Raw genomic sequence first — 12,213 nt, forward strand, 5'->3', positions numbered from 1 at the left:
ATCTGCATTGGATGGCAGACATGATGTGAAATAAATATTTATAAACATTAAACCGAAGCCAAGAGTAACAAGTAACATGTAAAAATGTAAGGAGTAGAAAGTACAGATACTTGTGTGAAAATGTAATGAGTAGAAGTCAGAAGTAGGAAGAAAAATCAGAAATGTATAGATACCTAAAAAGTGTACTTAAGAACAGTAATGAAGTATTTGTACTTTGTTTCTTGACACCTCTGCATATTGACTAAAGTCGGTAATTGCACTCCTAGTGGCCTGCCAGTGCATTGCAAGGAGTACATGAACATATTTTCTTAGGTCGTACAACAAAGTAATGCTAGGATATGTTTTCCTTTGTGAGGACTCAATTGAAAAACTAAAAAAGCTTTAATAACCCAAAAAGTAGTTTTTTCTATGAGTGCACCATCAGCTTTGACACTCATCAAAACCAAGCAGAGCAACAGACTGGATGTAGAGCCTAGGATAAGCTGCTTTTCACACTGAGGTATCAGAGCTCACCAAAGCAGCTCAGGTGATTTGATGAAGACAAAGTAAAACTAATTAAATAAGTCTAAATATAATTTTTTGTTCTATATTTTGTTCCCAATTCATCAAGTTTAAATGTGATTATAGCGGAGTTAGTCTGAGGAGTTCCAGTTTTATAAATACAGGTGTATAATATGATTTTATATTGTATTTATTTCGATTCCTTACTAACTACAAGGCAACATATTTATATCTTTTTTTATTTGAGATGCGAAGGATAAAATGCCTAAGAATTAAAAGCTCAAATTCGAAGACTTTCAGATTTTAGATTTAGTTATTTAGGATTCATGGTAAAAAAAAAAAAATGCCCCAAGGGGCACACAAGTCGAAAAAGGTTGGGAAACACTAGTCTAGAGGATGGTTGACCCTTAGAGATGGCTAGGAGTAGTTTCATAATAACAGGGAAAAATACAAACAAGAGGATTGAAGGTGCAAACGGACGGACAAAGAAACCAAAAGAGAAAGAAGCACAGTGAAGCACAAGGGTGAGAGGCCAAGAAAAATAAGTGATCTGTGAGGAAGTGGGAGAAGACAACACAGCAAGTGAAGGAAGCAAGAGTGAAAAGAGTGTGAAATAGAGGGAATAGGGAGGTGGTGGAAGCTGTAACTATGTTAGTGCTTGTGAACGACGCACAATCGCAGCAACCAGCAGCAGCACTAAGAGTAAAGCTGTCCTCTAATCCTCGTGTTTAAACCTCTGCTGATTCATTATGACAGATTACTGACATTTTCCCACTTTCCTCTAAAGTCACAGAGCTATTCCACGACTAGCACGTGCCTCTAACATTCTGTGAAAAGCGGAGTGAAAACGTTCTCTTCGTTTAAAAACAAACACATCAGCCCAGCTATCAATACACAAAACTGGTGAACTGTGAAAGGAGGAAAGAAGGAGGGTGGGCAGAGGGGCGCCCACGCAGAGGTTTTTTACATACTGCACGCCTCTCATATTCGCCCTGGGGGTCCCCTGTCCTCTCTCCTGGCTTTCAAACCACAATTTAACTCCTGCCTCTCCATCTATGTATAGAACCTGGATTGTTGTTGAGAAAATTAGCAGGTCCTTCAGAGTCATTAGACATCATTATCAGAAGCCTTCATGGCTCTGCTTTGATCAGGTTATTCGCTCCTCTTGTCTGCTGGCTCGGTTTAAATCTATGCACTTTGTAAAAGCTGGACTGCTTTCTTGTGAAAAATCAGAATGAGCAGGTAATCTTCTGAGAAATCCATCTGGAGGCATGGGATGGTAAAAGATTCTCAAGGTTTAATAAACAAAAAGAAAAAAGAAATGGCATTAACTCAAAAAAAGAAAGCAGCATCATATAACATGAGCTAATTGATTTTTTTTTATTTCAAACAGAAAATAAACCTTTTGAGAGTGAAAGTGGCTCTATACAGTCTAATTAATATTTTTAGAGAGGAAGGGGAATCTAGTCTGCTACCCTTCTGAGTCGTAGAGTAGGGAAGAAATAACAAGACCTATTAAAATCAGACTTTTTATTGACATTGAAATATAATAATTAATTGTTTCCTGACAATTGAATATAGAAGTTTGTTTTCTTTTTGAAATTTATTAACAAATTATACCTGCAAAAGCTGGACTCCAAATGTTTTGGCCTTCCGGTGGCTCAAGCTAAAGCAATAGAAAAAGGTCAGCAAATTGCCAGGTGAATATTCTCAGGCTAATTTCTGCAGTTGAGATTTTGCATGACTATTTTTGCAGATTAAACCTTTGCTGGTGAATTTGAAGTAAAAAAAAAATCATTATTTCATAGTGCTATAAATTCAATACAGGGCTGGACAATAATTAAACATCTATACATTTCACAATATAATTGTATTCATTAATGGTGATTTTAACACATGTCCAGTATGTCGATATACGCTGCAGTCTGTGGTTATGTCATTAGTCACGGACTGATGTTCCAGGCTCAGATGATTCCAGAACAAGCCACAGTATGTTTGCTGGTGAGCGTTGACGTACACAACAGGCTCTGCAGCTGTAGGCTATGCTGCTCAACAGATAAGCTCCAATGCAGTAGGTCATTCCCCAAAAAGTCGACTTAAATAAGTTGAGTCGACCCACATCTAGACACCTCGAAAGTTCCCTCACGTAGGCTTGTATGCCGGTGTGCCACTAGCGTGCAAGGTGGTTTCTTATTGGCTTATCATATGGGCTTAATAGAACACAAGCTACAATTAACAATAAAAGCTGTTGTCACTGCAATGTTTTGTAAGTATATGTATAATAAGTATTTGCAGTCTAGACCAGGGGGGGTATAATTGACAGAAAGTGAGAGAAACCTTATATTGATGATTTTTGAAATAGATAAAGACTGTAACGTGCTTCCTACAGTGTCAATAAGAATTTATAAAAAGTACGATTTTGAAGAAATTAATGATTAATGAAATAAAATGTTCTAATCATTATATTGATTTGTTAACACAGTCCTTCAAGGCTACTGATTGTGATCCTTTTCTCTTTTTTGCTTAACTGTAAGGGAAGCACCTTTCACGGCAGCAAGGCTTGGACACTGCGGCTGCGTCCGAACTTCTGAGCTAATGCCTAAATCCCCTAAATCACTATATTTAGCAGGGACTATATAGGGGCCTTTATAGTGAACTCCGTTAACTGACCGTTCCAACAGATGATCACTACTTTTCACTTCCTGTTGGTCATGTGACTCCGCCGCCACCGCGCGCTGCCTGCGCCATGTTTGTTTTTTGTCGCCGCTGTCAGGTAGCGAAAGCCTATGGCGACAGCAGGCCTTTGTGAAAACAAATCCCATGATTGCAGGATATATCTGCTCATCTACTGACCATGGATGAACACCACTTTTCAAGGTGCATTGTCAGAAATTTCGAATCCACTACTCTTTCATCCACTAGACGTTTGGTCACTTATCCAAAATGGCGTTACCACTACATAGTGCCCTATATGGTGATTAGGGCAATGTGTGATTGTCGAGTTTTTGTCTTGTTGGATGTGCTGTTCTGAAATTTAATTAATACATCATTTGTAAATTGATTTGAATTAGGTGTGTTTGTCTGTTTGAACATATGGAAGTTTGGCAGGAAAAAAAAAAGGTTCAGGTTGTAGCTAAATGTGTGATCTTGATCACTGAGAATCTTCACCAGCAATTTGCATAATAACGTTCAAAGTTTTGTACAGGATTCTGTTGTTGTGTTTCTGGGCAGTTTTTATAAGTGCTTTTATATTGTTTATATTGGAATTATATCGCATCTACAGAAATTATGAAAATATATGATTATATCAGATATGTTTATACAAGTTAAAATAAGATAGACTTTATCGATCTCACAGTAGAGAAATTCACTTGTCATATCGGCTCAATAGCCAAAAGAAGGTGCCAAACGGAGGGAAAGGTGCATGGCGTATATACAGTGCGTCCACATATATACAGTGGATTGGGAAAATAAATAAAAAAAATAGGGCAGAGATTAAGGTCGCTTATGTACATCTAAAGTGACCTAAAGACATATGGATTTGGCGTTGTACATTAGAGTGGTATCATGTAAGGAACAACAGTAATGTAGTGAGATAACTATAACAGCTGAATTCTCCTATTATGAACAAAATTTTCTGCGCGGACACAGCTGTGGCCTAATGCTCCATAAAACCAAATGAAATCTTAAAAACACAGTGGGAACAATATGAAGGCAAGCTATTAAGATTATGAATTTCACAGCCTTTAAACCCAACAGGTGTCCCATCTTTTGGCATCTTAATATAATGGATAAAGGGCTCCAAAAACTGGATACCAATAGGATCCTGTTAGGTCATTTTTTTAAAATTCATGTAGTCTAAAAAAAGCCAGTGACAACATCAAAGAAAGAGTCAAAGCCTGAGAGCAGAAACATTTGTTATCTGTGTAGGTTCAGTAAAAGACCCCTCTAAAATGAAACAGTTTGCACTTTAATAGAAGGTCAACCAAATCTTAACAAGCTGACTTTACAATAAGATTATAGTCGCTCCAGTGACTCCATTACCATTACATTCTCTATGTGTCCTTCCTTACCTGGGTTTGAATTTCAGCTGGGCATTAAGAGTTGACTGAGCCTGGATGAAGCTCTTTTTTGGCAGAATCTCCATGTGTTTCTTCATCTCTGGGCACACCTCAAACTTTACTTTCAAAGCTCTGTTTGCTCTGTAATGCAAAAAGGGCGCAGCTTTATTAGAATATAAAAATAACACAAGTGCTTTCATGTAACTAACTTTTTCATGAGAATACTGTATAACAGGGCAGGTGCTTTATATGGAGGCCTGATTACACAGAGGTGGATTCTGTTCATCATCATCAGTCTTTTAGGCCAAAAGTGGATCATTCAGAGATCCTCACTGAACTTCTGGAGAAGGTTTGCTGCACTGAAAGTAAAGGGGCAGGTGAATTTTGAACATCCCAATCCTTTTATTTGTTAAAAAAACAAGTAGTAAAATGTCCAAAACATATAGTTTCTCTTCCTGACTGTGTCCCATTTGTTGTTGATTCTTCACAATTTTTTTTTTTTATATCTTTATGTTTGAAGCCTGAAATGTGGCAAATGGTTGAAATGTTCAAAGGGGACGAATACTTTCGAAAGGCACCGTATCACTGTTTATAGATCGAGAATACAGACAATTGACCTTCATTTTAGTAGCTCCAGTGGATTTCACTTCAGAAAGAATTACATCACAAAGTTCACATCAATTAAGTGGCGTTTCAAAGATGGTTGCACCACTAGAAGCAACAAGTGCAACTCAGACAAATGACTCCACATTTGTCTGGTTTTTAAAAACATCCAACTACAGAGATGGAACATGTACAATAACGCATTTGTGTAACCTCATCTTTAGCGACACAGATATCCCCCCCCGCCCCATTCAGCTGAAATGACCCACTTAAACTGTCAGGTCAGCCAGATGCTCGCTTCCCCGAGGCAAGAACTTGCAGGGACACTCGGGACACATTAGGTTTCAGACTTCTCTCCAATTAAATGACAACCTTCAAATAGCTTGGTGGAATATTTATGGCAACATAATCAGTTTGGCCAATGAGCCATTTTAATTAACGGGGTCATTTGGCTGAGCTTGTAGTTTTACTGGCAGAGAGTCATTGGTTTATTACTAAAGCAATGCCTATTGATGTCTGTTGGGTATACTATTTTATTAATTCCTCCGTTTGACACCTTTCTGTTTTATCTTTTGCTAATGTCGATATCAATATACAACCTCTGCCTTCTTAAAGATGTATGCCTTATTTATTACTTTATTCTAATAGAGGTAAAATAATTATCCATGTATATAAATTGATATTTGAGAGAAGTCTATTCAAATCTGCAGAAAAAAAAAATCTGCAGAGAAAAATATTTTAAGAAATAAAGCGCTGCTTACATTTATTGGGACAGCTGTGAAAAAAAAGTGGTAAAAGCCTAGACATCCTGTCAAATGTTAGTCAGAAGCCACTGAATTCTTTTCCAAAGTGCCTTGGCCTTTTAAGACTGTTTGCAGAATCTTTATAAGAGAAACCTCAACAAAGATCCTATGTTGCATAAGGTGACTTAATTCACTTTAAAATGAATTTCAGTCTTAATTTCCTCTGGCATATAGACACATGGTTCAGTATGAAAAGTCACATTTAGTAAGCTACATACTGTATGTTTGTGGTTTGAAGAAGGAAAAGGCTTTTAGACTTCCAGCTGTTGTTATGGTGACTCAAAGATAAATTACTTCAGTTTTCTAACAGTGGGCTTCAGAGATTTATTTAACCTCCCCAACCACCCTTCTCGACTGTGCGTGGTGGCAAAAATAAGCAGCATGTCAAATTGCAACCTGCAAAAATAATTGGACACGTGTAAATGTCTGAGTTAAAAAAAATAAAAATTCTCATTTAGAAGGTTTAAAAAGTGAATTGTGGGTTAAAATACAAGCAAAATAACAACACAGCCCGTGATGATGACTTTTTTTTTTACACGTTGGTAAGCAAGTTAGTAGGAACTTTGATCAACTTTCAAAAATAAAATATAATAAAACATTTTCAGTTACATTTATTTTTAATTTTTTTTTAAAGGGTAACTAATAATTATTGAATAAATGAACATAATCATACAACTGCAATAAAAGATTAATTCATTTTAGGGTTTATTACACCCAGAACGAGCTAAATGTTTCCTATTAACATTAAGATCCACTGTCAACAATTTTGGCCTTAATAAAACATTGTTCTGGTTTCTTTTATACCCATAATGCAATCCTATTTGTCTAAGCATAACTATAAAAAGTCAAAATATGAGTACTTCATAAAGGAGGTGTGAATTTCAATCACCTTTAATTAGGTAGTCTCAGAGATTCTGACCTCTTGATAAATTCAGTATTGCTGTAAAAGTTGTTGTAGTCTAATAATCGAGTGTAATAATTTAACCATCCTATATTTCCTTTTAATGTTTTTAAAATAATGTTAAATGCACAATTTTAAACTGTTAGAAAGATACAAAACAAATTATGAGCTTTGCATCTTTGAATTTTAAATGCTATTTTTTTCTAAAATTAAACTTTATCTCATTAATATAATAAAAAGGAAAGAGAAAAGAAAAAAATATATTTATTTTTTCTTTTTAAATCAAAACAATTTAGGGATTTTAGATTTTGGTAAAACAAAGCCTTTTTTTTTTACCAAACAGTTATAAGAAAAAAAAAATAATTTCATTGGGTGTTGTCAGGTAAGCAAATCAATCGGTCATCCTTTTTTCATCAATCAACTCCTTCCTGATAAGTCTGCTTTCTTCCCTCAAACCAGCCAGAAAGTTTAACTGACTTCCTGCAATTCTCTGCTTCCAGATTATTGCTGCTTTTGTAAATAAAACGTTAAATTCACTGGTTCTCCGTCTGATTCTGCATATGGGTCAAAAAACTACAAACCAACATGATGATCGCAGGATTCTTTTTTAAGAATTCATTTCCAAATGATGGTGAAAAACAAGCATTTTGTCCCCCACAGACAAGCAGGATGTCCAACCCTCATAGACCTGTAGCTTCTTCAGTTCTTCTGTTCTCCATTCCTTATCTCTATTAACGGTCCTTGTTTTAAGACACCTGTCCACAGCCTCAATGAGCCAGACTCTAAACTCAACCATGTCAAAACCAAAGAGCTGTGGAAGGACACCAGGGGAAAACTGTAGACCTGCACCAGGCAGCAACAACAGCAGGTGGGTTGGTTTGAATATATCAACTACAAGATCAACTGTAAGTAAATGGAAGACATGCAAGCCTGATTTGGTGTAGAAGACTTACAGCCGTACATGTTTGAGCCCTTGCCTCACAACTCAGCCAGTTCTGTTAGCTCTACGCCTGCTGAAGACACAGACGTCCATCCCCATGAACACTGGGACGTAACTCAATGGGAAAGTAAATGATTATTTCCTCGTTCAACCCTTGCGTATATATTAGCTGCGACATATGAATCAATTAATCAAGTTTTGTGTATTGAATGCTATGATGGAAAAAAATTAGATTGACAGATGACGCTGATATATAATGAATTTGGGTGTAAAAGATGACATATAACTAACTGGTCTGCATAAGAAAAAACAAAATACTGAAAAAAGAGATTTTAAGACAGGATTCTGCTTTAAATAGAAATTGTCTGATAAAGATTACATTTATATACATGTTTAAGCCAGAATGATTGGACATTTAAATATGACGATCCTACGACTTTAAGTGTTCCTCATGCGCAGGAGAGGACGCAATGGCATCACAAGTAGCGAACCTGCATTGTGTTTATGGAAGTAAACATGCATGGTAGTGCTGGAGCGCATTTTGGAATCTTTCATCTCTTTTCCAACTGAAGCTTGTAGATTAACAACGCAATCTTTTCAAGATAGGGTTAGGTCAAGACTGCTCTCCGCATTATTGTCCGCCATGGTCGTTGTTTTTATTCTTAATTCCACGTAGCAAGATGCAGAATAATGAATTTTGTTGAGTATCAATGAGGTACAGGTAGGATGAGTGCAACATTGGTATTCACATTGGTAATCGTATTCAAAAAGATATGTAAGGCATTTCGATAGAATCCATATATATATATGTCTGTGTGTGCATGTGAAATAGAAACTTTTCATGAGTTGATTGTTGATGCACATGTAAAATACAATCTTTTCATTATCAGTTGTTTGCTTACTTTTACATCAGCAATAATTACATCCTTTTTTCAAGAGTAAATTAAACAGACCTCAGAATGCACAGAGAAGAGGTGCAGCTGGCACAGCAGAAATACCGTAAATAGACAGAAAACAAGGACAAAAGGGTTTGTTAAGGGAAAAAAAAGACAATTGTTTTTGAGGCATGAAATTAGGCAAGAATCTTGAACCCCGGAACTGGTGCCAGATGAGGGTTTTAAAGTCTCTGCTGAATGTTAAAGAAAAAAAAGAAAAACTCTGCCAGCACTGCTCAGAATATTCAATCACTGGCTCACAAGCTGAAGTCAAAAAACTGCATAACTTAGAGCCTCTTAAAATTTGTTCAATTAGTCAGAGAGATATTCAAATCTCTGGCACACAGGCTGGGTAGACATATTCAGCAGTGCTTTGTGCTGCTCTTTCAACCAATCTGTCACAAGCTAAAGACTACTTGTGGGATGGTTATCTATTTAAGGAAAAAAAAGTGTCAGTTTTAAGTGATGAAAGTAGCGGCTCTCTCATTGTTCTTCCAAAAGTCTGCCAAGCAATTTTGTATTCAGATTATTGTCTTGGAGGCAGAGTGACATATTGCATAGTTTGCCGGTCCAAGCATTGGCATTTCTTAACTTGAAAAGCTGCACTTCACACTGACACTGTCATCATCATGTTGTCACATGTGCTGGTGTGCCAGCGCACCAGATGGCAGTTGTCACAAATCCCTACCCCTCACACACACAAACACCCACACCCTCCCCCTGATGACGGCAGAGGTGATGGACCACTCTTCTGGAAATACTGCTGCCCCTGGTGCAGTCTTTGCTCTACATAAAATGCATCATATCCATAATCAAGAAGGATTTATTTCAGTTCTGTGCTGTTTGAAAAAAAATAATAATTCAGAAGACTGAAGCTTCCAGTTTACATTATCACTTATTTATGAACATTTATAAGCAGCTTCTCTTTTTTTGTATTTAATCCTTGCATTGGTACAATGAATTATCATGGTCCTTGGCACTCAGAAATCTTGGATTACTATGTTGTGTTGAAATGTGCCTTTAATTCGATTTGAAAAAAAAATTCCACTTGCTTCCCATAAGTAATATAATGAAAGAGATGAATGTGTACAATACAAGGAGTTTTAGCTTCACTTTAAGCAGATAATCAATGCTGTCATAAAAACAGTGGATTTTTATTTTATTATTTTACTTATATATGGCTGTTTTTAGAATTTACAGCATTGCAATGTCCATTTCTACAGTTAATTCAGCCATTACGGCCTTGGTCGGGCAGCTGCATCCAAGCCTTACATCACCACATGCAAGCTGAAGTGGTGCTGTAAATCCTGCCGCCGCTGGACTCTAAAGCAGTGAAGACTCTTCACGTTTTCAAGGGAGAAATCATGCGTCTGCGTTGTGTCAGGTGTAAAATTAAGTGTTCTTCAGGAGTTGAACTTTGTTCCAATGAAACTAACTCTTATCTCCTACCAAAGCCACAGTAGGTCTTGAGGCTCAATTCTAATGTTTTTTATGAACTCTAATCCTTTCAGTGTCGTCTTTCATACCTCTAATTAAATAGATTGCTGCCACGCTTCAGTCTTAATGGTCAGTAACATGAAAGAGTCCCGTATGCATCACACACTAAATACTTCTATGAGCAGCTTTACTTTATACAGACACTCATAAACTATTCCTCACATGCATGTTTAGTATGTTACAAGTGTAAATACAGTGCCAGGGGTTCCCAATATATCACACATGAGTGCTGGTTCCTCTTCTGCGTGTGTGTGGTTTAATTTCCACACGAGCGCAACCTCCCTCCTCCCTGTGTGTGGAACTGTTTACGTGCGCTCATGTCAAATTTGTCACTTTAAAGGCATTACCCACCGAACAGAGCAACCCACCTGTAAAAAAATAGGATATGAGTCGCAAACGGGCAAAACAATCGCATTTGAATCATATTTGTTGGCAGTTTGAATTTAGTGTATGTTCCTTTTTCTTAACTTTGAGTGATCAGTTTGGAGATGGCCTTGTCATACTCATACAGACCAATGACCAACATCTACATTTCGACTTACATCACCCACTGGAACAGCAAGTCTGTTGTCTGACCTCTGGGTTAATGGGATGACAATATTTCCTCAGTTACAGAGGAGAAACGAAAAGAACACAAACAGGTCAGGAAATCAATCAAAGCATGTCTCTATCCAAATTAGCTGTTTGTTAAGTCCGCCAAAAAAACAAACAAAAAAAAAATCTAGCAGGAGGTAAAACACAGAGCAGAAAACAGAAAGATGCAAAAAAAACAGTGATTCCATATGCATCTAGTGTTTCTGAAAACTCAAGAAGGATTTTCTCTTAACACAACATGGCAGTGAATTTAAAAAAAACAACAACACAAAAACTGGTTTATCCCAAAGACAAAACAGCTGAGTGTTTTTTGTTTACGCAGTCCAGAGCAGTGAGGACCGTTCAGACTCCTACATCAGAGAAACCAAACAACAACTACACAGATACATGGTGCAACACCGAAGAGCCTGGGCAAGAGTCAGCTGTACACCTGCACATCAAGAACAAAGGACACACCTTTAATGGCAAAATATTCAGAGTTTGGACAATGCGGACAGATGGTTTGAAAGAAGGGTGAAGAAGGCCATCAATCTTCAAAGATAAAAGCCATAACTGAACAAACGGGGCAGATTACGTTTTCAAATTGCCAGGATCTACAAACCGGTAGAATAAAAGGTTGGGTCATTATTTTGCATCACACTTGGAATATGCTTTGGAGGATGGGCCTCCAGGTCCTTAAAAACACCAGCGCTCCAACTACAGATTGTTCTAGTGTGAAATGACATAACTGACAAAGACTCATGGATAGGAGTTGAAAGCTCTTCAGAAAAACTGAGCAACAGTCTGGTATCCTCTGATTTGTGGATGTTGAGCCAGGTAAGTTTCACTTAACCAATTTCAGTGAGTGATCTTCAAGAGAAATGTTCAAAACCCTGAAAGGCACACTGCTAACCTGATGGAAAGTCTTCCAGAGCGACTAAAGCCGTTATGGCTGCAGAAGATTGGCCAACATATTAAACCCAGTAGATTAAGAACCAGAAGGCTTTTAAAGTTGTTAACTGTATGAAACACTCTGTGATGGACTGACAGTTTGTCTGGGGTGTAGCCTTCGTCTCTCACTTACTCCAGGCGATAGGCACCAGCCCCCAGATAACATGAACGGGATTAAGTTGCTATTGAAAATTTGTTAGATGGATGCAAGGCTGTCATGTTAAGCCTGCAGCTTTGTGTATTTGGTTGAACATGTCTGAAAAGTGCTGACATTGTCTCTCATGGCTTAGTGCCTCTTAAACTTTCTCCTACATGCTTGTCCAACAGCTGTGAATTAGACAGTCCTCACAACAGGCCTGCAATAGACAATAGTGAGCCTGTTTTATTGCATAATCTTGATTAATTAAATGGAAAGAGTGAAGCATTTGATGGATAAACAGTTGTTCAG

The 12,213-nt window shown here is 37.3% G+C and overlaps 1 protein-coding gene across 1 annotated transcript in view; it reads right to left on the minus strand.

Moving 5' to 3' along the window:
- Nucleotides 1–12,213, minus strand: part of cfap74 (cilia and flagella associated protein 74) — a 75,983-nt gene that overhangs the window by 31,086 nt on the left and 32,684 nt on the right. The window contains exon 22 of the mRNA XM_015380201.1: nucleotides 4,575–4,703. Within this exon, the coding sequence (XP_015235687.1) occupies nucleotides 4,575–4,703 (129 nt within the window). The remainder of the gene's footprint in view (nucleotides 1–4,574; nucleotides 4,704–12,213) is intronic.

The sequence above is a fragment of the Cyprinodon variegatus genome, unplaced genomic scaffold, assembly GCF_000732505.1.
Source record: "Cyprinodon variegatus isolate N-32 unplaced genomic scaffold, C_variegatus-1.0 Scaffold209, whole genome shotgun sequence".
Lineage (NCBI taxonomy): Eukaryota > Metazoa > Chordata > Actinopteri > Cyprinodontiformes > Cyprinodontidae > Cyprinodon > Cyprinodon variegatus.